This window comes from Populus alba, chromosome 1, assembly GCF_005239225.2.
Source record: "Populus alba chromosome 1, ASM523922v2, whole genome shotgun sequence".
Lineage (NCBI taxonomy): Eukaryota > Viridiplantae > Streptophyta > Magnoliopsida > Malpighiales > Salicaceae > Populus > Populus alba.
In genome coordinates, this window is record NC_133284.1 from 15,800,995 (window position 1) to 15,827,756 (window position 26,762).

The 26,762-nt window shown below is 35.0% G+C and overlaps 4 protein-coding genes and 1 pseudogene across 4 annotated transcripts; 2 read left to right on the forward strand and 3 right to left on the reverse strand.

Moving 5' to 3' along the window:
- The first annotated feature begins 219 nt into the window (after window positions 1–219).
- Window positions 220–2,165, forward strand: LOC118034831 (uncharacterized). The gene is made up of 4 exons (XM_035040253.2): window positions 220–1,128; window positions 1,260–1,352; window positions 1,449–1,516; window positions 1,625–2,165. Exons 1-4 carry the CDS (start codon window positions 415–417, stop codon window positions 1,788–1,790), a joined length of 1,041 nt encoding a protein of 346 aa, XP_034896144.1. The 5' UTR covers window positions 220–414; the 3' UTR covers window positions 1,791–2,165.
- Window positions 2,166–2,458: 293 nt separating this feature from the next.
- On the forward strand, window positions 2,459–5,037 carry LOC118034830 (E3 ubiquitin-protein ligase SPL2). The gene is made up of 6 exons (XM_035040251.2): window positions 2,459–2,893; window positions 3,248–3,349; window positions 3,507–3,677; window positions 3,831–3,952; window positions 4,297–4,416; window positions 4,627–5,037. Exons 1-6 carry the CDS (start codon window positions 2,522–2,524, stop codon window positions 4,910–4,912), a joined length of 1,173 nt encoding a protein of 390 aa, XP_034896142.1. The 5' UTR covers window positions 2,459–2,521; the 3' UTR covers window positions 4,913–5,037.
- Window positions 5,038–5,759: 722 nt separating this feature from the next.
- Window positions 5,760–7,757, reverse strand: LOC118034829 (protein NODULATION SIGNALING PATHWAY 1). The gene has a single exon (XM_035040250.2). The coding sequence runs from the start codon at window positions 7,628–7,630 to the stop codon at window positions 5,960–5,962; it is 1,671 nt and encodes a 556-aa protein (XP_034896141.1). The 5' UTR covers window positions 7,631–7,757; the 3' UTR covers window positions 5,760–5,959.
- A 6,510-nt stretch (window positions 7,758–14,267) lies between these two features.
- LOC118034828 (auxin-binding protein ABP19a) lies at window positions 14,268–15,189 on the reverse strand. The gene has a single exon (XM_035040249.2). It carries the CDS (start codon window positions 15,100–15,102, stop codon window positions 14,476–14,478), a length of 627 nt encoding a protein of 208 aa, XP_034896140.1. The 5' UTR covers window positions 15,103–15,189; the 3' UTR covers window positions 14,268–14,475.
- Window positions 15,190–24,048: 8,859 nt separating this feature from the next.
- LOC118034826 (uncharacterized) lies at window positions 24,049–26,634 on the reverse strand (annotated as a pseudogene).
- Window positions 26,635–26,762: the final 128 nt, after the last annotated feature.

Sequence of the window (26,762 nt, forward strand, 5' to 3'; positions counted from 1 at the left end):
TGTTTGCATGACTTTTGGGTTCATTCCTAAGTGTATTGCACGCATCACTTTTAATCAGCAATTTTTTGAAAATTAGTATATAAAATAATTCAAACATTCGTTTGTTGTTATTGTTATTTTTCTGGTGAAAAGTGAAACGTACAAGGTTTGCATAAAAGAAAGTACATAAAATAGCTTACTATATATATTTGAGACATGTTCCTGACAGGAGTGAAGGAATCATGGGATACGAACACAAGTGGATGTGTTCATGGAGTATTCTGTGTTTTTTTTTTGTTTGATAGTATTTGGCAATCGCATGCCCATCAGATTAGTTTTTTTATTTTCTTATCAATCCACCTCATTATGTTGGCTTCAAGTTCTACTAATAAGAATACAACATAATATTTTAATCCCAATCCCAAAGATCTCTCCATGGACTCAGCCAAGATTTTGCACCCTTTCACCTTCTATCTCTCCACCGCGTTGGCCATTTTTCGGTACCTCCAAACCGGTTTCTTTTGCCTGAAACGGATTCCGATTTTTTTCACCATAGTTGATACAGTGATTTCATTGTACTTCAGATCATGTGGCCTTTCACCTTTCACCATTGATTTAGACGATCAAACCACGATGCATTTTTGGACCTCCAATCATAGGAGGTTCAACAAACCTAATCTAGTCATGATCCATGGCTATGGTGGCGATGCGCGGTGGCAATTTGTCTATCAAGTGGGTTCTCTGTCGCAAAACTTCAATTTGTATGTTCCAGATTTATTGTTTTTTGGCAAGTCTTCTTCGAAGAGATCAGGCCGAACTGATACTTTCCAAGCAAGGTGTTTGGCTGAATGTTTGAAAAGATTGGGCGTAGACAGGTTCTCCGTGTACTCAATTAGCTATGGAGGGTTTGTGGCATATCGGATGGCTGAAATTTTTCCAGAGGAGGTGGAGAAGGTCGTGATTGTGAGTAGTGGGTTAGGTTCCAGTGATGATCAGATAGAGGGGCAGATCAAGAAAATTGGAAGAGATCCAGCAGCGGTACTTTTGCCTGAACATCCACAAGATCTAAGGTTCTTAGTGAACCTATCAGTATACAAGTGCAAGCCCTTGAGGTGGCTTCCTGATATATTCCTTCAGGAGTTTATCAACGTGGGTTCAGTTTAGATCAACTACATAATTCTATGTTTAACTGATGCATGCCTGCTAGAATATGGTTTTGTTGATAATTAACGTGGGATTTAGTTTAGAACTGATAAAATCCTCAGGTTTTAATTTTCTAGGCAATGGTTAATCATCAGAGAAAGGAAAAATTAGAGCTGCTGGAGCACTTGCTGGCCAAAAAAGCTGATATAAGCCTTCCCATTCTAACACAGGTATGCTTTTTTTTTTTGTTCAACTTTTAGGAATCATTTCGAGTGAAAACAACTGCTGTTAATTAATCTCCATTTTCTGCTATTCGCTGTTTCAAGGAAACACTGCTAATATGGGGAGATCAGGATAATGTGTTCCCAGTAAACTTGGCCTATCAATTGCAGAGGTAAACTGTAAACACATCACTGCTAGTTTTTCAAGCCTTCACCATTTACGAATTTTATTCTGAAGTGACAATCATTAAAACTCCATTGTTGATTGTTGTTGATCACAGGCACCTGGGACCAAGATCAAGGGTGAAGATAATCAAGGATATAGGCCATGCGGCCAATATAGAGTCGCCCGATGCTGTGAATGATCTGATAACATCTTTTGTTTTGGGTCGATCCAAAGATATCCCATCAGTTTCTGAAAAATCCAGTTTCAGCCGAGTGTATTAGGAATTATAAGTGAGGCCGTGTATTTCTTGTAAGAACCTGGAACAACCGGGGTTTTACTCGCTCACTTGTACTCACAAAATATGCTTTTTAGGGAGTGAGGTTTCTCGAATAAAAAAAAAAAAAGTAATAGGAATTATATCATGTAAGATTTTTCCACCAGATATAATCCAGTAAGACAAAAGGGTTTATGCTATCAGACCGATTTACTCTTTCTTGTCGTGCTGAGGTTGAGAATGGGATGGGAAGGATGATCTTGCTGTAATAAATCTCAGTAAACTATTGTTTGAATTTTTGTCTTGTTCTTGGGCTGTGAGGCCCCAGCTATGACCACAAAAGAAAAAACAGAAGTGGTATTACTACTTTATTAACAAAAACATATGGTGTGTGTTTTTCACCCCACAATTGTTTAAGTAAAATTATTATTTTGTTTTTTAGTGAAAAAATAGATGCTTTTTGTATTTGGGGTAATTTAATTTGAATTTGATTGATTCCTACTCAACTATATATATTAATTATTTTATTTTATTTTATTAAATAATAAATAATAATTCATATAAATATTAATTGTTTTTTACTTAATAAATAATATATTAAATATAAATATCAAGAAAACTGTATCGTTGCCATCCGACGCAAGACACCTCTTCCCAGTTCCCAATGCCACCGTTATAATAAATAAATAAATAAATAAATAAATAAAACATGAACAACGAGCCCCTATACAAACAAAAATGTCATCACGTTCCCATGAGCAAGCACTGGCCGCCCTGCTATCCCAACTTGCTCTCTCCTTCGACGGAGCAATTCTCGGGGCAGCGCTTGCCTACGCGGCCGTACGTTCAATTCTCAATTACACTGCAAATTCCAAATCCCTTGCCAAAATCAGCAAGGCACCCACTCTCTCCGTCTCCGACCTCCGATCGCTCCTTCAAAATCACGATCAAGACCGCCAGGACAATGAGCATAACCTCGTAATTGTCAAAGGAATCGTTGAGGCTAAATCAGCCGTTGAATGGACATGGAAGGAGAGCTTTAGAGCCCCTAATGTCTTGCTTTCGGATAATTCTGCTTATAAGGCGGTTATTCTTCAAAAAACTCAAACTGTACGTACCCTTTTATTTATTTAATGTTTATTTATTGTTATTTTTTGCAACCCAGAATTTGTAGTCTGCTGCGGCTTTCTTTTTTTTCCTTGGAAGAAAAAACAGAACAGAAATTGGGAGGTGATAGAGACTGATTTTTGTAAGATTCTGTGTATATAAGGAATGTTTAGATTGTTACACAGGCATTACTTGATTATTGGGCAGGACTAAAAATTTTGCATTTGTTCAGATTGACAAGGAACTGAACTCGAAAGCTCTGTTTTGGGAGTCTTGTTGGCTGTTTCTTTGATTATTTCACAAGTTGCAAGAAAGGCTAATATACATATGTACATGTTTTCGGTTTATGTTCGTCAGTGTATATACAACGAATGGAAGGGCTTTTTAGGATGGACTTCCGAGTTGCGGGCTATCTTTGGCAGATCTTTGAAAGAACAAGAAACAACCTTATTAAGAACGGTGAATTCTTTTAACTTGCCAATTTTCTTCCCTTGGGTCATTTTATGTAGATTTTTGCTTCTCTTAGATTGTTCAATGGATTGAGCGTCTGTCAAGTGGGTTATTTGGTGGATTTGATGGGAAGGACTAACCTTATGCATTGTTGTTTATTTGCTAGGTTCCTTTTATACTAGTTGAAGGTGCTCAATGGCCACGATCTGATTATGTTATCGTGAACATGGTCGGATCAACACACCCCCTTCCTCTTACAACTGTTTATCATCAGTTGCAACCCATTGCTGCTTCTCGTTATACATTCATTCAGGCACTTTTTGGTCATGAATACCCTGTGAGTTCCAAATTTGTTAATTCTAGGTGCTGCTTTATCTTTCTTAAAATAATTTTAATGCGTCTTTTACTTATATTGCTTTATTTCTGCCGTTGCATTTCTCCTTTAGATGTCCTTGCTAGGCCTGACAGCATAATCTGTTCTGTTTTGAAGGTTGGGGTGCTTCATGAGGAGAAAATCCTGCCATTAGGGAAGTGTATCAGTGCTGTTGGCATTTGCAATTCTAAAAAAGGAATTCCTGAGATAAAATCTTGCAAGGATCTTCCCTATTTTCTGTAAGTGACTTGGTTTGGAAAATAGCCTGTTGGGTTTTGTAGTTAGACACGCATTGCAGTTGTGATTTACATCTTCCCCTTGCATATGGGATTGTGTTGAGATTACATTAATTCATTGCTGTTAACATTGATGATGGTGGTGTGTGAGAATGACTATTTACTTGTTGGTTTCAAAAACTTTGGGGTGCTTACCCCATGAAGCCATGGTGGATCATTGAATATATTTTTCAATCAGTCTCCTATGTCCACGACTTGAGTATCTGTATGAAATCAATGATATTATATTCTCTCTCCTGTTCTTGGAGCATTGTCAATGAAATAACTTTTCTTCTGGGATGTTGCAGGGCTGACATTACCAAAGATCAAATGGTGGCAGATCTTGCCTTCAAGGAGAAAATACAGCTATGGAGTGGTATTGTTCTTGGTTCACTTTCAATTGGGGTCCTTGGCTTCGCTGTTATGAGGTATAGTAGTTTCTGCTAAAGATTATTTGCTGCAGAAGTGTTTGCCCCTTTTCTTGCATTTCACTTGGATTTCTATTTCAGTCACATGTCAATAGGGAAAAAAATTGATGCTTATCTGTCACGGCTGAATTATGAACAGAAATAATCAATCAAGTTCTAGCTATCAGATCTGATTCATTATCTTAATCATTAAGAACAATTTGTTTTTAGGAACTGGAATAAATGGCAAGCGTGGAGGCAAAGACACTCTCACCTGCCGAGCCATACTACCATTGATGCAGATGTCTCTCGGATTGATGAAGATGAAGCAGGCGATGTGCCAGATGGACAGTTGTGTGTGATCTGCTTGACGAGGAGAAGGCGATCTGCATTCATTCCCTGCGGGCATCTTGCATGCTGTCATTTCTGTGCTATATCAGTTGAACGTGAGGTATCCCCCAAATGCCCTCTCTGTAGGCAGGCAATCCGAAATTCTATCAGGGTTTTTGAATGTTGAGTTACAGAGAATTACTGTTTTATGTAACATAACGCTGTATTAAGTGTATATCTGTGGTATAGAAGGTAGCTCAATTAATCTCCATGTCACGGAATAGAGCTCGGTCTATATTACTCGCTTTTAAACTACCCTAACGAAACACTACAAGGATGATGATGATACTAATCAGGAAAAACCGAAAATGACCTAAAGAAAAGAAAAGAAAAGAAAAGAAAAGAAAACCCGATGTCCTGCTGAGTTCCAAGGACCATTGTGGTCTTAATGTGTTCGGAACAGCCCGTACTTGTGGTACTGCCAGGGGATTCACGTAAGGTTTAGAATTGTGATGGAGGATGTTTTATATATATATTAAAATGATAAAAAAAATATTAATTTGGATATTTTCTTAAAAAATACTAATTTGAAAGGTATGGTCAATTACACTCCCAAGAGATGTTTGTCTTGGTTATTGTTCTCCGAGATGCAATGCTCCTTTCTTTTGGGTTATTTTTCTTGTTCGTTGCTATATTGGTGGTTGTCTGTGTCCGAATGTTCACCAATTGTTGACTTCTCATCGAATTTTCTTCTGTTCTCAATTTCTCATCAATAACACTTTCTTCGTCTGTCTAGGCAAGCACTGCATCAACATAAACTTTGTCTAGCTATAGAAAGGAAACAATCTTTAGGAACTCCATATTTTCTGCTGTGAAACTGTGCTGTTGTGACGTGTGACCTGTTATTTTTGCTTTGGATATTTTTCCTTTTTGAGAAAAACTGGCAGATATCAGCCATCTCGGTCGGTGAAAACAGTCTCAAGAGCCAATTAATTGGTTTTTCGTACTTGCATCTATGATGGGGAAGTTCGAGATTGGAAGGGAATTTGTCATTGTTATCGAACCCTGTCGAAGGAGAAGGTAGTAGGTTACATAGTGCTCGAAAGGAGCAAATGTTTTGTGCTGCACTTGTGTATTATCATCACTAACAATATCAAAGACGATTTGTAACAGAAGCACTTCCATAGTCTACCAAAAAAACATAACACATGGACATGAAGAGAACAAGATACTGCTAAAGTTTCGACTCACTTCCTTTCATGTCCAACTTCCATAGGGAGCAAAAAGAAACAGGCTGCCCTTTCCACCATAACCCCACACAGCCATCTTTCGCTTCCGCTTTCATCTCCCAGTTACTATCATACTTCCTCAACAGTGCTCGAGCTCCATCAATGGCGTCTTCTCCAAACAACTCGCCAACAAATCCCACCCCTCTCATCCTCTCACACCATTTTTCTTTTCCTTCATTCATCTCTCCACGATTTGTCAAGGCCTTTGCTGCCTCGCCTTCCATCATCCGTCTTTCTTCACTCTCCCGGCCTTTGAAAGCTGAGCTTGTTGAGTCCAAAAACCTCCATAAATACTCTACTCTCCTTGAAAATCCTGTTGCAAAATCCCCACAACTGTTGCAGCTACAATCCATGTTGTTTTCGCTGAGTATCACGCCTTTTGGCTCCAACCTTCTCAGAACTCTCAAGAACTCAGTTCTTTCATCTGGTGTGTTGTGGTTTAAATGATGGAGTCTGAATTGCGCACAAACTATTAATGCTTCGTCGGGTTTGGCGTCTATTATTCCTCCACTAAGTTTTTGCAATGAGTGGTTATCAAGCCTTTTGATTTGCAAATTGATGTTCATGGACTTGGCAAAACCTAGTAGTCTGGAGGAAAAATTGTCTCCAGGTGGACCTATTGAAAACGGGGTCTCAGTGGTTTGATCATTTTCAGAGGCGGCCGTGATGACTGTGATGCGTACTAGTGGAGGAGGTCCTCCAGGACGGCGAGTCAAGGCCTCAAGAAGTGTAGGCCACTGCACACCATGGGATACCCCAATATCAAGAACATGAAGGTTTCGCCTAGGATCTTGTTCCTGTGCAAGAACTTGAAGGATAGATGCATTAGCAATGTTGTGAGGGAAGGCAAACCAAGGACTCACCTCGTAGAATTTGACTAAAGATTTTTGAAAGAACTTTGGCTCAGCAGAAGCAAAAGTAATGGTTCCTGTAGATGCTGAGGACAAGGTTGATGAGGATGATAGGTGGTGAGTCAGTGCTCGAAGACCATAAGCTGCTAGCCTGTGGTTAGCATCGCCAGTTAATGAGGCTAGCTCATGGAGTACATAGAGAAGGTGCTGCACCCGTGACATGTTTCCAAAAGGGATAGCGGCTGCACAAGGATTGAGTAACTGTTCTGCCCATCTCCCTTCCTTGTTGTTACCGTTATTGCCGTTAATACCTGTACCCTTGTTGGTGGTTTTCTTATTTCCATTTGATTTTTTCACTACTACGACTGCTTCACCATCTTGCTGTTTCTTGTTTATCCAATTATTTGGATTCTTTCTCTGATGATGATTCTGGGACGTTTTGGTAACTGGCTCTTCAGGATCTTTCCGTTTCTTGTTTGAAGTGGTCGATTGTGGGTGATTAGATAAGGTGGGAGTAATTGGTGGTACTAGGCTAGTTGTATTGATATTTGTGGTGGTGCTCGTGGTTATGCTGCTGCTGAGACTAGCGTCGGTGTTGACTAGCTCCTGGTAAATCTCTTCTGCTTGATCCCACCATTGATAGGGATCGGTATCGGCTGTGTTGTACAGATCATCAAAGAAAGATGGCACGTACGATACTGAATCCTCTAGCCAATCCAATACGTGATCTGATGTATGGCTTGGCTCTGATTCTTCGATGGTCATTTCTGCTTGACACAGGATGGAAAAGGTGCAATGGAACAGAGGACAGATCTCGTATACTTAATTTCTCTTTCAGGAAGGAGACGGTTGAGAGCATATTCTATAGGGTTCGGTGTGCTGTTCATTTGGAGGTTCTGATGTTTTATTTAAGCCATAGGAGATAGAGACTAGAGAACATAAACTCTTATTTTGTTTTTTGTTATTTAACTTATTCTCTTGTTATGTCAGAGTGGTTGAGATCTATGCAACGATGATGTTCGCAGAAAGAGCCTTGGGGAATTGTGATTGGTGTTGACTATTTGGATTCTCAGAGACGGCAAACTCTGTCGTTGCTAATTTAAAACTGCAACTTCATGTCTGGTTCTGTTTTGTACCATTTGTGGTTTGGTTTTGTCTCTGGATTAAAATAGACCTATCCAGTATGTAGAAAACAATGGTATTTACAGGCTGAATCTTACGTTTGTATTCTTCTTCTTGGAGGAGAAAATACATAGGCAGGGTTCTAAATAAACAGTGTCTTAAATAGATAGTGACTTGAATAACTAACAATTATATTCTAAAAAAATATGATAATTTTGTACAAGATTTGATATGACTTTTATAATTGATCAGATTCATATAATTATTGTCTATATAAGATTTAATCTAAATAAATAATAATTAATTACAAAATAATATTTTATCTAGTTTCTATAATTCATCAAATTATAGAACGACAACCCGTGAACACACTACAACCAATTTTCTAGTTTTGGACTACCATGAAAGATACCCCATTGTTGCTTAGAATTTGTTAAGAGCCCTCTTGTTCTATGACTTGAGCCCGACCAAAGTGGAATGAACCTCGACCAAATCATTTCTCAGTTTTGACTCTTCCATTGTTGCTTTGTTATTTTCAGGTAAATAGTAACACCTGCTGTCCGTAATCAAATCCTTTCTTTTTTATTTTATTTCAATTTTTGTTGCCTGAGGTTCTCGAATAAAACTAAACATTGCAAAAAACTTCAAATGATCGCAATTTTCCTTTTTCTGATGAACAGATTTCATTTCCTTTTTCTTACCAGGCTGAAAGAACAGATGATGTCAAGTCTTGTGATCAATTAGCATTTCTGAAGAAGATATATGTTTGAGCAGCATACTCTAAATGTGCTGCAATCATTAGGAACTCTCAAAACCTGGACATTTTTTCGCTGTTTTGAGTAAACTTTAGTTGCTTGAGATGTGGGTAAAATTTGATTTATCTTTGCTTGTAACACTTTCTTCCCGAAGTTGGTCATATTCTATAAAGAAGAAGAAAGAAAGAAAAGAAAAACACAGTAAATGTAGAGATAATTGAATTAATTTCTATCCGCCAAGATATGATAACAGAAAATTTGAATCCCATTTTAACATTCAAGTACATAAAGGTTTCAGTATGTAATCAGCCTGAAAAAACAAAATCTATACATGACATGAAGCTTGCCTCAGATTAGGAGGCCACCGATGCTTATTCTGAAACAATGGTTCTGAGGCTCAAGAAGTACCACTAACAGAAAACAAAGGTAGTAACTTAATAAGTAGCTGATGAGCAGTGTTAAGCATCAGTGTAGATTTGCTTTGGTATGGCAGATATTGTGTCTGAGTGAATACTCATGGTAGATAATCTGTCTGCTCTACATATTTTCCACCATTTATTTTATGCAGCCATGCTCCCTTCTTCAACTAAACAGTATTCTAGGTCGGTAAGAGCAAGAACCTGGTGGTGGATGGTCTTTTATATTTTTAGTTCAACACAGGCTATATATTTTATACCAACCAATGTGCTTTCACTTGGACATTTGAAGGATTATGATCATGAATCCTTGCTACAGAAATCGAAAGGTAAATTATATCTGCAATGTGGCTTTGCCAGAACGAAGGCTTCACTGGTGGATTGTTGATCCAATATTTTATGTTGGAGGATAGTTCCCCTAGAAGAAGGCTCCTCCAGAAACAAGCCACAGACATGTCTCCTCTTGCAAGGAGGCATGATTGAGAAGTGAGAAATGCCGCAATTTAGGACGAGAAGCTAATATTATGAAGAAAGATTCCCGGTTGAGAAGAAACAATGGACAATTTAATGTACGTAGAGCATGTCATACATGAATCCGAGCTCAACCTCTACGAACTTTGAGTAAGCAGCAGCTTGATGGAGATTATTGACCAGTAGGAGGATGTTGGCTCCTTGGTTCCTTCAAAGAAGCTGCTGAGTGAAAGTTTCTAATATTTGCTTGGTAGTTGAGCACGTGAGAACCCAAGTCTTCTCTCCATACTTGATAATTCCAGAAATAAACAGTGGAATTGACAAGAACAAGAGGAATTGGAGTTCCGAGGCACTGCAATTCTGAGTAATAACCAAGCACTTTCTTGCACAACTTGTTGTCTTCCAGGGAGTAAGCAGCATGATTGTGTCTGCTCTGAGCCACGATGCCAGAGAAGGGAAAGGTGTCCAAAGATCTTCAGCTTTGTGCACCACTGATGAACTTCAGCACCGCGGCACCCAAAATTGCTAGGCCCATGAATCGCTTTGAGGGTCATTTTTCCTGGAATTTATACAGCTAAGATCTTCCTCTCTCACACCCGATGTGGAATCTGGGGAGTGATGGAAACAGGACATGAAGCTCAACTTTAGTGGACGGGTCTGCTATGATCAGTTTCTGAAAGGTTTCACTTGTAGGTGTTCCGTAGTTGCATCTGATTTATAGCAAGTTGTCAAGCAGTCTTCCATGGCAATGTCAAGCTTTACCTTGCGGCTTGATATGGAATCATGGGATTGAGTGTGAAGCTGAAAAAGGCATCTCCTAGCAGCAGCGAAAGCGTGTCTGATGGCTTCAGGAGTACTAAAGCAAAGAGAATGCGGAGAAAAAGTGTTCCAAATTCCGACATGCAAGCAAGGTATTTCATCCTTGAACAGATTGTTTAACAGTAGACTAAGTTAAATCTGGAATTTTTAGTTTAGGAATTAAAATTAATTTCAGCAATGGTTGAAGGAGATTATGTACAGTTTACCCTTCTTTCAAGGGATTATGTTAGCAGAAAGAAGGAAGCTTTAAGCATCTGGTGCTTGTATAGAAAAGCAAAGCAAATTATAAAGAAAATGTTCAAAATATTCTTGAAACTTGAATTGTTAGACAAGCAAACCCAATCATTACATTACATTAAAGTCAGCTAGATTCAATCAGGATGGTATTTAAAATCATAGTATTTATGTATTTTATTAATTATCATGGATATAATATGAAAATAAATAAATATATGTTCATGAATGTTCAATGAAAGTAATTGTTTTTTGTTTTTGTTATTTTTAATTCAATTTTAATATGATTTTATTATGTTAATTGATTTTTTTCTTTAATTACATACAGAATAAATTTTTATTTAAAAATGAGTGTTTTAAATTTACAAACATGCTTTTGTTAAAACAACAAAAACATGTATTAATAAGGAAATAGGATTTAGATTGAAGAGTTATAGTTTTTCTACTTGATTGATTTTTTAACAAATGTTTATTTTAATTATCATTGTTTTTTATTCAAAAAAAACATGTTGCTAAGAAAAACAATCATGCCATTGTTTCAAACAAAATTAGTGTTTTTTATGATAATATTATTGATTGTTTTATGGATAATTAAGTATTAGATTGATTTGTAGAATTTTTTAAAATAATTTGCTTATTGATATTATTTATTTTTATTATTATTTTAAAAAATTATATAATTTTCTAAAATTTATTGTTTTTAATTTTTTTTTTAAATCATCTATTATTTATTTTTTAATTGAAACGAGCTTTTATGATCCTAATAAGTTTTTGCTTATAAAATCATTTTTTTTTTATTAAAAAGAAATATGTTTTCATCAAAGTAAAAAAGAAATGCGTGAATAAAAAATTATATTTTTAATTAAAAATATATGTTTTTCCCTTTTTACTTCGTATCATTATAGTTTTTCAAAATTATATTATAATAGCATCTAGTCTCAAATTAAATCAGGAAGTCAATCCAAGATGACAACTCCATAGATCTCTGTCCTCTGCTTAACTATTACCCACCAAAAATATGCACTGTCTGAAAGTAATTGTGGTATTTAATGTACTTGTACCTCCTCTAGTGCTGGAATCTATACGAGATACTCTTTCACTTTCCAAAGATAGCGTCTCACTTTTCAAAGATGGCGTCTGGTTACTTTCATAGAATGGTTTTGATTATTTTTTTAAAATATTTTTTTATTTAAAAATATATTAAAATATATATTTTTTATTTTTTTAAAATTAATTTTTTATATTAATATGAAAACATCTAAAAATATTAATTTAAAATAAAAAAAAATTAATTTTTTTTAAAAACACGTTTAAAACGCAAAAACAAGTATGATTTTCATGTTCTAAAATTAGACAGCATCTTATTTTTTTTAATAATTGAAATTTATAGTTTTATTTGGTTAATGTTTAATAAAATTATCTCGGTTTAACAATCATGTTATAGATTTGACATGCTAACTTAAAATGATTTGAGTTGATATATTTTTTTAAGTTATTAATATATTAAATCATTGGAATTTTTTAATAGTATTAGAATTAGTAGTTGAGCTCATAAACATAATCATATGAATGAACTGCTGTATTTTTTTATAGACACTTGTATTGCCATGACAATTTTTTTTTACATTAAAAAATATGAGGTCTGCCTACTACATCATAGCGCATGCTGCCATCTGGCAAGTAGTGTATAAATGAGCACGCACCCTGCAGGCTGAAGGTAAAATATTCGAGCTAGGTCGTCCGCACCAAAATGTCATTTCTTTGTAATCAATCAAAAATTAAAATAGTGAGATCCTTGCTGCCAGCGTATATAGTTGGATTTAATTAAAAATTAATTTTTTTTATATTTATGTATTTGATGTGCTGATATAAAAAAAAATATTTTTAAAAAATAAACAAATATTATTTTAATAAATTTTCAAATAAAAATATTTTAAAAAATAATAAATACTATACTTTTAAACAGGCTCGTAAATGGACCTGCAATGTTATACGTAAAGAATTAATATTGGTTAAGGATAGGAAAAATCATTAGAACGTCAACAACCAAAACAAATTAAAAGAAAAAAATATTGACGAGCCCGAGATCAGCATCGCATAATTCGGCTCATGATCTGTGTCCCACTAATGGACTCTGGATTGGGCCTAGGATTTGTATTCCTCACCGACAAGCCCAAATCCTATCCATGCATGCATCCAAGACCGAGTTAATACTCATGTAGGCTTGAGAATGACCAATATCATCTCAGCTTATGAATGAACATGAGTCGCTTGCTGATGGGCCTAAGACGCTCGTGGATGAGTCTGAGATGCTCGTGGATGAGCCAACATCCTCAACACTCTCACAATAAACAATCTCATCTTTCATTAATATTACTTCAAGACGCTTAACCTCCCTAAAGTCTTGAAGTTTTTGCTACTTTTCATATCAAGTAATTAATCTATATACATATATTAAAAACTAATTAGTAGTCATCATTCACAATAAAATTATTATTGTATTTAATAAATGTAAAACAATATTATATATCCGATTTGAATAATGCATCTTAATAATGTCGAAGTAATGCAGAGGGACTTGTACTAACTAAATGTCATATCTCTCGAAGTTGAAAGTATTAGGATCTTTGTATATGATATCCAAATAACTTATTAGAATATATATAAAAAATTCCTCCATCTATTCTTTGTATGGTTAGAACTTAGTATTAAATGTTCTCACAACTTCCTATAATAAATATCTGTTTAGGAGTATGACAGATGTTACTTTTTAATTTTTGCTTGTTTGTAAATGTATTTAAATATTTTTTTTTTATTTTTAAAAAATATTTTTAAAATTAGCATATTAAAACAATCAAAAAACAAAAAAAAATAAAATTAATTTATTACAAAAAAAAAATTCAATATTTTAAAAAGTAGGGCCAACCTACAATGTGAAACACCCCCTTAGGAGACCTACCAAACTGCATTAGGGTTATCCATGCCTACTGATGATCTACATGACATCGTATTTTTTACTCAACGATAACCATTAGAAATTGTTATCTGAATTGATTGTCCTATAATGCTTATTCAATTGCATAGTCGTTTCAAGTCATAAAAGAAACGATAAGCTTATCATTATCCAGTGGCCTAGCATTGCCTACTTTTAAAGATTGTTTTACGTAGCGGTTGACTTATCATCTTGATATTTTAAAAAAATATATATATATATATATATATTGATGTCAAAATAATAAGGTTTTAATGATAAACTTTTAATTTATAAGCTTATCATTATCTAGTTGTTATTTTATAACTTTTTTTATGTATTTTTAGATTGTTTTAACATGTTAATATCCAAAATTAATTTGAAAAAATAAAAAAATATTATTTTAATATATTTTTAAATAAAAAATATTTTAAAAAATAATTTTTATTGCTACACCAAACACCTGATTATAATAAAAACTGTACTCGTATTATCTTAGCTTCCAAGAAAATACATGAATCCAGCAGTACTTGGAATTTGTTTTCCATTTCCTGAAGAATCTAACATAAAACTGCAGCATTCTCTTTTCTTTCTTGCTAGAAGGAACATTGGACTGTCCATATAAAATAGAAACTAGATTCTTGTGCTCTAAATTCTGGCTATGCGAAACATTGTATACACTAGATCAATTGGAGCTTTCAAATTAAAACGAAACAAAATTGCAAAAAATGAAAAACAATCGATGAGAACACAACCACACGTATTACTTAGTCTAATGAAAACACATGAAGAAATGGATGAAACAGTTTTTAGTAAGCTAGCCTAGCCAGTCCCACCAAGAACTTTCTTGAGCTTTTTAACCTGAGCATCATCAAGAAAAGTGGATTTCTCCAACAACTCCGACGACAAGTTATTGGCAAAGAACGCAAAATCAGTGATTTGGAGGCCAGGATCAGGGTCACTGAAGCTAACAACAGCGACTGCGTTTATCCCACCATCATTTATTTGAAAGTGAAGCAACCCCCGTGGAAACACCATAACATCACCCTTCTTAAGAGTCTTCACGTAGACAGTGTTGGCCGAGCTGGAGATGAATCCAGCAGTGATCATACCTTGCACAACAAACAAGGCTTCGGATGCACCAGGGTGAGTGTGCATTGGGATAACACCAGCTGGTGCTAGGTCTAGTCGAGCCATGGATAGACCAAGCCCATTTACACCGGGAAATTGCTGTACAAAAGCTGGGGTCACGGCAGCGCTGATAATGTTGGTAGTGTTACCAGCAACGCCAAGGCCAGTAAACACAAAATCATCGACTGTGACCTTTGAGGGCATTCTGCAGGCATACCCCGCAGGATTTCCTGCACCCTTTAGCTTTGCAACACAGAAATCAGCTGCATGGGAGGAGGAAGAAGACAGGAGAGCAAAGAGACAGACAAAGAGAAGCATTTTCACCAAAATGGTATTGGTTATTGGATTTTGAGTGTGTTTTCTGGGTGTTTTGTTAGGGTTATATAGAACTTGTACACAATTGCCAACCTGGGTATGGTGCAAATTGGACATGCTAGGACCACACTTTTAATTTGTGCTGGGAGTCCCGTTCGTGCTTATGCAAAACAACAAGAATTTTCCTTTTGTTAATTAATAATAATAGTATTCTAATCAATTCAAAAGGTTTATTCTTTTATTCTTTTTGTTTGTTGGCTACTCAATTACTCATCAAATAATATCAGAGGTATGAAGAATTAAGCATTTGGAAAAACCTGATTTATTAGATCATTGTCTCAACGAAAAAATACAATTCTAATTAACAAGGCATTGCTAAAAATTAAAGGAATGTTTCTAAAATATAAATTTATACTCTGTGATAACAATTGTCAATTATATATATATAATGACAATGACATGTATGATACCGTCAATCTTTGGCTGGAGTGTTGCAAAGCTAATATTGTGATGATATGTATAGAGTTGAAAATTCTGCTTGATGATTGGATAAATATGTTGGGATTTGTTTTTATTGAAGATGGTTAATTGGTATATTTGAGATAAAATTTAAAGTAGGTTCTATTTAATTTTTTTTTGGATCAAAATTTTATTCAAAATTATTCTTTTACATAAGTTCTTTAACATAAAAAATTAATATAATTAAAATAAATTATAGATAAATAAGATATAAATCTTAAAAACTCTTAGTCAGGATGTTTATTGTGAAACTTAAAATTCTCTATTTTATATAAAAAAATATATAAATATCTGATAGTTTAATTATTTAAAAGTTGGATGCTCATAAATAAACTTAAATAAAATGTTATAAGTTTAACCAACATATGTGTGCTTAAATAAGGGCACGAGCATGAATTTGGTTATTTTTTATCGATTAAGGTTTTAATTTTTTTTTATTAAGGGTAATCAGTACCAATAATTTTGATAAAATATTCATCCTTAACAAAAATAAAAATTTTATTAATTATTTTAAAGTATTTCAACAAACATGAAATTTGTATTTTATCTTAATTCAAACATAGATATATTATATGATTAGTTTGTATGCTATATATATTTGTATTTAAATCTTTTATGCGATTTTGAAATATATACTTAGTATACATCAGAGTTTTTAATGTGATTATAAATTTATCATGATATGTAAAATTACATGTTAATAATTTAAAACCTGTTTTTCTTGAATTTTTTTTAAATAAATTCTTACAATAATGAATTGAACAATTCATGCTTACTAGAATTTAATTAATCAACTAATTTTTATGGATAACAATAAAGTGCAGCTTCTGACTGAAGTACTTTAGGTGAGGAGGGGAAGAGGTGATTAGGAAATCATCAATTTGTGGTCCAATAGCGAGCACATGGGAGTAAAAGAGTGAGTTCTAACAAGACAACATGACAGCTAATTAAAATGCCCAGATAGCATCCATTAAAGTCTGAATTGCTGTCCTAAATAGTATCCACGGAAATTTTGAGTGGCTGGAAGAATTCCCCTCACTCATGCTAAGTCTTATATCCACCCAGGATAGAAGAAGACAGTGCTCCCTACTTGGCATGAGCTTCTCTGCACTAACGGTGAATGGACAATGCTAGCTAGCTATGTATATAACTAATGAGTTGGAAAATAATTGGTAATTTTATTTTATATATATATAGTAATTTTATTACATAATTACGTACTCTTCCGCTTCTAATTTTTAAAAGACGGTAAAACTGCAGTAAAAATGGCTAAGAATTATTGTTTATAGATGAAGAATGGTAATTTGTTTGGTCATATTTTGACAGGGAAATTGCTTGCTTTATGCACTGATAAAAAAGAGACTTCATCAACCTGCAGACCCAGCTAGCTAGCTAATCTGCACAACTTGATCTCCTCGATGAGGAGGTGAGCAAAACTGAGCTGAAATAACTGTGTTTAGCAGGTTTGGGATTCCATTGTTTCCTGGTTTTTCAGAAGGACCAAGGAGCGGCTATTTGCAAATAATTAATTGACCACTCTCCCTTGACATGAAATATTTATTTATTTTTACTTTTCCCCTCGCAAATCTTATGTTTATTTTATGAAGTTTTCGATGGATTCCCATTTTCACAATATATTCTCTCGATTGCTTGTATATTGAAGAAAACATAAAGCGAAAACTAAAGAAGAACAAATTACTGAATTCTTGTATCTGATTCTATTGCAGCAGGGAAATATATATACAGCAGGAAGTTCTATAATTAAGGAGAAGAATCAGCTACATTGACTACGATCTGCCTAATTTACAGGTATTGATAAGGCAACACAATATTAGAATATATCTTGAAGATACACATTATCTTGACAATCAACCATATCTTCAAGATCAGCCATATCTTCAAGATCCCCCCTCAAGGTGGAGCATGAAGATTCTGAATGCCCAACTTGCGGAGAAGGAAGTGAAAACGATCACGTCCCAACGCTTTAGTTAGGATATTTGCTAACTGAAAGTGTGTTGAAACATATTGTGTGGCAATGAGGCCAGATTGTAAGTGTTCACGAATAAAGTGGCAGTCGATCTCCATATTGTGCGTTCATGAAACACAGGATTGGCAGCAATGTGTAAAGCGGATTGATTATCACAGTGCAAAAACATAAGTTGAGAATGAGGCACAGAGAGATCAGCAAGCAGACTATGTAACCATATCAGTTCACTGGTGGTGGCAGCCATAGAGCGATATTCAGATTCAGCAGATGAACGTGACACTGTGGGTTGTTTCTTAGACTTCCACGATATAGGAGCATCACCAAGAAAGATGTAATAACCAGTAACTGATCGTCGAGTCATGGGACAGCTTGCCCAGTCGGCATCACAATAAGCTTTGATCTGAAAATCACTGTTGGATGGAAAGAAAAGGCCTTGACCAGGAGAACTCTTTAAGTAGCGAAGAACATAATAGGCAGCATCAAGATGTGGTTGACACGGTTTGTGCATGAATTGACTGAGAAGTTGCACTGCATAAGAGACATCTGGTCGAGAAATTGTGAGATAAATAAGACGTCCAATCAAGCGACGATATTGACTCGGATCTGGTAAAGGTTCTCCACAGTCTGAAGACAGGCGATGCTGTTGAGGAATGGGAAAAGCAGCTGGCTTACTGCCAGCCATACCAGTCTCTTTTAACAAGTCAAGAGTATATTTGCGTTGGCAAAGAGATATTCCTTGAGGAGAACGAGCCAACTCTAAGCCAAGAAAATACTTAAGTGTGCCGAGGTCTTTGATGGAAAAACATGTACTGAGGTAATGTTTGAGTTGCTGAATCTGCAAAAAATCATTTCCAACAATAACCATGTCATCGACATAGACAAGGAGAGCCAGGAAAGATGTACCTTTAATCAGAGTAAAGAGTGAATGATCATTTGAGGATTGTGTGAAGCCATATTTTCTTAAGGACCGAGAGAACTTTTCGAACCATTGACGAGGTGCCTGCTTCAGTCCGTATAAGGATTTATGGAGCCTGCATACCCGATTGTCACCTGATGGCAGATAGCCTGGGGGAGGAATCATATAAACTTCTTCATGCAATTCTCCATGAAGGAATGCATTGTTTACATCTAGTTGATGTAATTCCCAATTCTTAGCAGCAGCAACAGCCATCAAGCATCTGACAGTGGTCAATTTTGCAACCGGTGCAAATGTTTCAGTATAATCCAGTCCTTCAATCTGTGTGTATCCTTGAGCTACTAAACGAGCTTTATAGCGTTCAATGGAACCATCTTACTTGTATTTCAGTTTGTATATCCAACGGGAACCAACTGGTTTCTTCTTTGAAGGTAATGACACTAAACTCCAAGTTTGATTCTGCTCTAGTGCAGAAATTTCTTGTTTCATTGCTTCACACCATTGCCGGTCTGTTACAGCTTGGGAAAAGGTTTTAGGTTCACTCACAACAGAAATATTAGCCAGGAATACTTGATGAGATGGATCAAAACGAGCATAAGACAAATGACATGCTATGGGATAAAGTATACCTGAAGAAACTGTATTAGATGTGGGTTGTGATGACTTATCTATTCCAGGAAGCTGCCACACATAATCATCAAGATGAGAAGGAATTCGTCGAGGTCTTTGAGATCGTGAAGTGTTCAAGGGGACAACCTGATGATCAGAATTGATACTAGCAGGCAGTGCAGCTTCAGCATCCAGATTGTCTGGAGGATTTTGAATTTGTGGACTAAAATCCGAGAATATGGTGTCTGATGTCTCAAAGGAGTCAAACACAGGCAAAGGAACAACTACATTTGATTCTTTTGAAGGATTATGAGATTGAAACGGGAATTTGTTTTCATAGAAAACAACATCGCGAGATGTAAAAATTTTGTGTGATTCCATGTCACAAACTTTGTATCCCTTTTTCCCCATAGGATAACCGATGAAAACACAAGTCTTAGATCGGGGAGCAAATTTATCATTAGATCGATTCTTATCATGCACATAACACAAACAACCAAAAACACGTAAATGTGAGTAAGATGGGGTTTTTGAAAACAGTATCTCATACGGACTTTTTCCAGACAATTTAAGAGTGGGAGTGTAATTTATCAAGTAAGCTGCAGTCATGACACATTCACCCCAAAATTTAATTGGTAAATTGGCTTGGAATCGGAGAGCACGAGCAACCTCTAACAGGTGACGATGCTTCCGCTCTACTATTCCATTTTGTTGTGGGGTATCAACACAGGATGTTTGGTGTGAAATACCATTTTGAGAAAAGAATTTGAACATATGACCAGCAGTAAATTCCAGACCATTATCACTCCTAACTATTTTGATACTCCGATTAAATTGAGTATTAATCAAAGCATGAAATTGAATAAAGTATTTTTGTGCTTCTGACTTGTGTTTGAGAAGATAAACCCAGGTGCATCTAGAACAATCATCTACAATGGTAAGAAAATAATGAGCACCTGACGTAGATGGTGTTTTATATGGTCCCCAAATGTCGCAATGGACCATATCGAAAGGAAAATCAGATTTATTATTGCTTAAAGGAAAAACATTTCGAGTTTGTTTAGCTCGATGACACACATCGCAACAATTGTTTGAATTTTTAAAAGACACACTAGACAATTCTGGAATTAGGGATAAACGATCAAATGGGAGATGCCCTAACCGCTCATGCCACAAGTTGGAAGAAGAAGGAAGTGATGCTGCTACGACAAAAGCCAAATGCAGTCCATGGAAGTAGTATAAGCCATCACGTAATTCACCCATTCCAATCAGCTTCTTCGATTTGAGGTCCTGTAAGACATAAAAAGATGGAAAAAATGTGACTGAATATTGTAGGGATTTTGTCAACCTGCTTATTGAAAGGAGATTACATTTGAAAGATGGTATATGAAGAACATGATTTAAAGTCATGTTTGAGAGTTGGATCTGACCAACAGAATGCACAGAGACAGATGTTCCATTTGGTAGTTTGACAGGTAAATAATGAGAAAGTGTTTTTGTATCAGATACAGCAAGTGCATCACATGTGAGATGTTCAGAAGCACCACTGTCTAGAATCCAATCTGTAGCATCAGATGAGTGAGTGACCTTACCAAAAAAGTTTGCTAAATTCTGATTAGTAGAGGGCAGTAGGGACATGAGCTGTTCATACTGTTCTTGAGTGAGATTAAAACCTTTACCCGTAGGCTGACTTGACCCTGCAATGGCATTATTGGATGAAACATGTTCTGGTTCCCTTTTGAAGTTTCTGTTCTGTCTGCCATAATTTGAAGTCTTTGCTTTGTTTTGCCAACCTGAAGGATATCCAACAAGCTTAAAACATTTGTCTTTGGAATGTCCAGGTTTATCACAATATGAACATCTGAATTTGCTTGTCTCTCCTCTTTGATGTTCTTCAGCAAAATCCCTTGTTGGAAACCTGAAAGGTTTGACAGTAAATGCTGCTGCCTCTGTTGGCTGATCACGGCCAATTGAAGCAATGGCCAGTTGTTTCTCTTCTTTGGTTACAAATGCATAAGCCTTGTTGATTGAAGGAAAGGGTTCCATGTTCAGTATTTGGGACCGAATGATTCCATATTGGTCATTCAGTCCCATGAGAAACTGATGCACCTTTTCTGTTTCCCTCTCTGCCCAGATTTCTTTTCCAGCACCACATGAGCATGCAGGGACAGTAGAGTAGGCTGACAATTCATCCCACAGACCTTTTAATTTGGTGTAGTAGACTGCTATAGTGAGATCCTTCTGTTGTGCTAAACAAATCTCTCTTTTCAATTCATGAATACGTGGAACATTTCCTTGAGAGAAACATTCCTGCAATTCTCCCCACATTTCATATGCTGAATCTACATAGGCAACACTATCGTGCAATTCTGAAGCTAAGGCATTAAAGATCCAAGAGATTACCATTGAGTTGCATTTTTCCCAGGCCTGAATTTCTTTGTTATCCTCCTCTGGTTTGAGTAAAGAGCCATCAACAAAACTCAACTTGTTTTTAGCTCGTAAGGCATTCATCATGGCACGCCTCCATGTTGGATAATTATCTCCTTTCAGAAGACAAGAAACAAGAACTGCTCCTGGATTATCAGAGGAGTTCAAGAAATAAGGTGAAGATGAGTCATGTTCAAACATCGATCTTGATGCTGAATTTTTAAATGTGCTGAAGAGAATTTCTCCACTCATGATGAGTGATTTTAGAAAGCAAGGATCAATATTTGCTCTGATACCATGAAGAAAACATAAAGCGAAAACTAAAGAAGAACAAAATACTGAATTCTTGTATCTGATTCTATTGCAGCAGGGAAATATCTATACAGCAGGAAGTTCTATAATTAAGGAGAAGAATCAGCTACATTGACTACGATCTGCCTAATTTACAGGTATTGATAAGGTAACACAATATTAGAATATATCTTGAAGATACACATTATCTTGACAATCAACCATATCTTCAAGATCAACCATATCTTCAAGATATATCCAATATGAAATGGGCCTAACTTCATGACTCGAGCCAATCTACACCAAGACTCGATCAACTAATTTGTGGAATAAAAATGTGTTGAGCATGGTAGTAATTTTTGTAATTGTAGTTTGAAAAAAAATTAATTTTAGTTGAAGTTTATTTTATAAATTAAATGTATAATTAAAACTGTAATTGAAATTAATGTTGGATAAAAATTAAACAGTTTAATATGTTTGGTTAATATATTTTTTAATCATTGTTCCACCTCATACATATACGTAGAACCTATACAAGTTAGCCTTTTAATCATTCTACATGTTCATATAACAATATTTCTTTCTATTCTTAAACCATTATCATCCTTCTCCTTTTACAAATAATACACAATTCATACATAGCAATATTAACAACAAGAATACAATTTACTACTACATCTTCCATAAATTCTAACACCAACACAATTCCAAAACTAAACAGAAAATAATCTTGCCAAATCCCATTGGTTATATGTTAGAGGCTGGTGAGAAGAAAAATATATCCAAAACCAAGCACAATCCAATGGTTGATGCTAGAGATGTGAGTGGCTGAGCATACTACCTTTTACAAGTTGGCTCATCTAAATTCTCCACTTCTTTCTCTAGCTGAGTTTTCTATCTTGTTTCTCACATATTTTTCTTTGCCATATGGACTAGTCGGCTTCTTTGATGTTTTAAAGGAAATTGTTTCATTAACTACAATTTTGTCTCTTATTTATACCTTTATGTATTTTACTTTATTTTTCATGTAAACTATCCGGTTTTTTGCTTAAATCGCTAGTCCTTATCAAATTCCGATTCATATAAAATCTTAAACCAAGGTAGGATAACATATTAATAGATTCCATGCAAAATTTCATCTCGAGGCGACAGTTGTATTGAGAGCTCTGTTTTTCAACGTAAAATTGATCAGTTCATGACTTTTCATAACAATTCAAGTTTTCTTATTCAATTCACACATAAATCATATAAATATTATCCTTTAAACCATTAGGGTCATTTATTATTTTAAAATATATTTATTTTAAAACTCTCACCTTTATTTATTTATTAGGTTATTATCCTTTCAAGGTAACATCCTGATTTTTAACCTCACTTATCGTTTCAAGTCAACATAATATGTACTGAGAATTCTTAAAAGATTAAGAATTCTTTATAAGATGATATAGTACAAACTCACCATAATAGGAAATTAGTTCGTCTGCTTTTAGCAGCCATTGTATGGTCTCGTAGAAGTTTCTATGAAAACTACATGTCATCATGCCTAACTCAAGAATACACTGAATTAATACGAGACACTATAGTAAATGAAACAATGAGCAGCAAGAAAAATTCAATGTCCTACGATGGTTGTGGTGATTATGGGAAAAGCATACACATTATTATGGAAAATGGTAAATGGGGATAAGACTCTTTTACTTTTCTAAAGGAACATCGCTTTAGCATGAAGGGGAACTCAACCCATTAAATGTTTAATTTGCTTTCAAATCTTCTTTTAGTGTTTTTATTTCTTGCTATAGTTGGGGAGAAATCGATGGAGGAACTAATTAATGGTATTATTTTTTTTCCCTTTCAAGCGAAGGCTAGATCATTGTAGGTAGTTTTCAAATAGGATTACAAATGCATTTAATTGATGTTTTGAAAGGAACTCTTATGCAACCTGTAAAAAGTGTGCATAAAGCTACCTTTTTTGTTCAAGGAAAGTGGGGACTTTTCCGAGCGGTGGGGGAAGATTTGTGGGCAGGGATTCATTAAGAAGTGGGTACCTATGCTCTAATAGACTATACTAGCTTGACTGCCCGCGCTTTGCTGCGGGCGATTTTAGATTATGAATGAAAATACAGTTTTTTACCAGAATAAGCACAACATGCATGAAAAATAATAATTGCTAAGCAATGATAAAAAGAACTGCAGCTAGCTATAGTATCAAATGTTTGATAATATAGATAAAGTTATAAACAACAACAAAATGCAAATAAGCTGTCAGATTGCTGAGCACTTAAAGGACATTGTTGTTTCCAAACTATATCAAAATTACAGAGGCAGCAGTCATGATAATATAGATTAAGTTATAAACAACATCAAAAGTGAAAATAAGTTGCCAGACTCCTCTCCATGTTCTTGCTACAGGATTCTAAATCCAAGTCATTTGTAGAGGAATTGCTAGTTTTTCTACAATGTAAAGACAATAAAATAAATTATGTAAAGATAACAAATCCAAGTCATTGTTGTTTGTATTTTTTAGACATGTTAAATAGCCTTCACAAAATTTTTTTTGTTTTTTTTTTGTTTTGTGTTATAGATGCAATTGAAGGTTGAAAATTCTGTGAACATTTGTGTAGTAGATGAAGTTAAATGTGTGGATGAAGCAACATATAAAAATTGACCATGTTTTTTTTTTTTTTTTTTTACATTATTGTATATACAGTTTATCTAGTCATTATAAAACCTTTTTCAAAGTAATAAAAATCCTAAACTGAAAAAAAAAAAGGAAAAACTTTTTTTCTTAAAAAACTCCAGCATCACATTGCTGTGATTATTCCTTCAGGGAAGATGAAAGAGGGGAGCATTTGAAATCATGTGAGAAGTAACAAAACAAAAGTTTCTTGTGGCATTAAATCATAGTGAAGAAATTGAGTGCAGTGTATGCATGGATGGTGTGCTTTCAAAGTCTACAACACCTAAAAGAAGGATTGTAGTCCTGCCTGAATGTGGATCATCCATTGTGCATATCATGTATCAGGAATTGGTGTCATGGTTCCCCAACCTCTGGGATGACTTTAATTTACAGCATTCACCAAGAAAGTAACCATATTTATTGCAATTGTTTAAGTAACATATGCATATATATAATTGTAATGATTTCTTCTTTATCTAAGTATTTATTGTGTGCACATAATAATTATGTTTTCTTCTCATTGTTGCATGTAAAGAAGAGAAGAACTCATGAATTATAGGCTGTGAAGTGAAGAGAAATAGGTAAACGTAAAATAATAAAAAACAAATAGAATTAGAAAATAAACAACAAATAAAAGGCATGTTGGACAAATTGTAAATTGATTTATAAGAATGTGAGGTTAAAAATCAAACCTTCGAGGATGATGAGGAAGTTGCCCGTTGTTTTTTCAAAGGTGGAAGTGAGTGATCAAATGTCTCAGATGTAGCTATGTTTCCCAGGTTTCCTTGGACTTCAATTGCTTTGTCATGCTCATCTTCATGACTATTGTAACCAAAGGAGTTAAAGAGATGCAAGGTAGAACCATCACAGGTTAAGAACCATCAAATTTAGCACGTGTTAAGGAAAAAAAATGTAAAGTGTGGGGAAATGTAAACTTGCCTGAGCTACTGTGTTGCATCTTCAAAATCAAGTGCACGTCGTGCTTCACTGTTTATGCTTGTTTCCTTGTTTGGTGATATGTTCCAAGGTGGTGTCTCAAAGGAATCAGGAGCAATCCTGAGTTGTGTGACAGTATTCTGTGGAGTTGATGGAGCTTTGAGAACCTGTTTCATATAGCTTAATGAAGTAGATGTCTTGGATGTAGGAGATGATTTAGCTTCTGGAGTTGTTGTTTCTAGAGGATGGATGCTCTTATTTGTGTTGTCGTCAAAGATATTAGTAATGATAACCTCACATATGTTGGTGATGGATCTGAAAGCACCAAATCAAAGCTGAAAAATCATGCTTTTGTTTAACTTTGCTGCCATGGCAAGAGGAAGAACTGAGGGATCAATAAATTTTTTATCATAGATATAATGGTGGGCCGATGATCCAAAAAAGTTCTCAACAGTTTTCCCAAATAGAAGAAAATTAGTGACATCTTCTCCATCGGTAACAATGCATTCTAAGCGAAACCTATAATATAAAATTGATTACATGTTCATTAATAAGAAGTGCATGATAATGTATCAAAGGAATATGATTTTTTTGTTTAGCAACTTAATATTGCTTTAGTTGTGAAATTAGATGACTTACCATGGAACTGGAAGAGAGGTGATAGCATCATGATCCATGCATGTGTAATTGTTTTCGCCCCCACTAAGTTTTTTGTTGCATTTTGGACAGCTTGGATACCACCAGCCATTGGGAAAATCAAAGTCAATAATCAAAGCTTGACAGGTGAATCTTAGATGCTGGTAATGGAAAGGAAATATATGTTTCAAGAGTGTGGTTAAATGAAATTTTAAAAACTAATTATATGAAGAAGGTAAAGTATGTTATCAAAGCTAATAATAAAAGGGTTTAAAAAATAACCTTGTGCTCATAAGGATTCATGCAAAGAATCTCATGTATTGTTGTCCTATTTTCTTTGATTTGTTCCTCTATCGATAAAACAACATTTGATGATGAAGGGAGTTGTTGTATTTCAACGGGTAGCTGTGCAAAGCTGCGTGTACAATCGATTAAAAAAGATGGTGAAAAAATAATTAGTTAGAAAAAAATTGATAATGGTAAAGCATAAGAGAGATGGTTGATGTTGGAATAACTTACAAATGTTTATATGCCAAGCATTCTAGTATGTTTGGATTGAAGTACCAAAGAGAGGCGGCTGTATTGTTAAGATTTGGTTTTCCTTGTGAACAAAAGAGTTTTTTGTAATAAAATGAAAGGAGAATTAGTTGGATCAGAATGATAAT

Bases quoted from the DNA above. Each gene is read 5' to 3' on its own strand.
- LOC118034829 (XM_035040250.2), bottom strand. From the start codon at position 7,630: ATGACCATCGAAGAATCAGAGCCAAGCCATACATCAGATCACGTATTG.
- LOC118034828 (XM_035040249.2), bottom strand. From the start codon at position 15,102: ATGCTTCTCTTTGTCTGTCTCTTTGCTCTCCTGTCTTCTTCCTCCTCC.
- LOC118034830 (XM_035040251.2), top strand. From the start codon at position 2,522: ATGTCATCACGTTCCCATGAGCAAGCACTGGCCGCCCTGCTATCCCAA. The intron at 2,894-3,247 runs GTACGTACCCTT...TATGTTCGTCAG, and splicing joins TTCTTCAAAAAACTCAAACT to TGTATATACAACGAATGGAA. The intron at 3,350-3,506 runs GTGAATTCTTTT...TTTATTTGCTAG, and splicing joins AAACAACCTTATTAAGAACG to GTTCCTTTTATACTAGTTGA.
- LOC118034831 (XM_035040253.2), top strand. From the start codon at position 415: ATGGACTCAGCCAAGATTTTGCACCCTTTCACCTTCTATCTCTCCACC. The intron at 1,353-1,448 runs GTATGCTTTTTT...CGCTGTTTCAAG, and splicing joins GCCTTCCCATTCTAACACAG to GAAACACTGCTAATATGGGG. The intron at 1,517-1,624 runs GTAAACTGTAAA...TGTTGATCACAG, and splicing joins TTGGCCTATCAATTGCAGAG to GCACCTGGGACCAAGATCAA.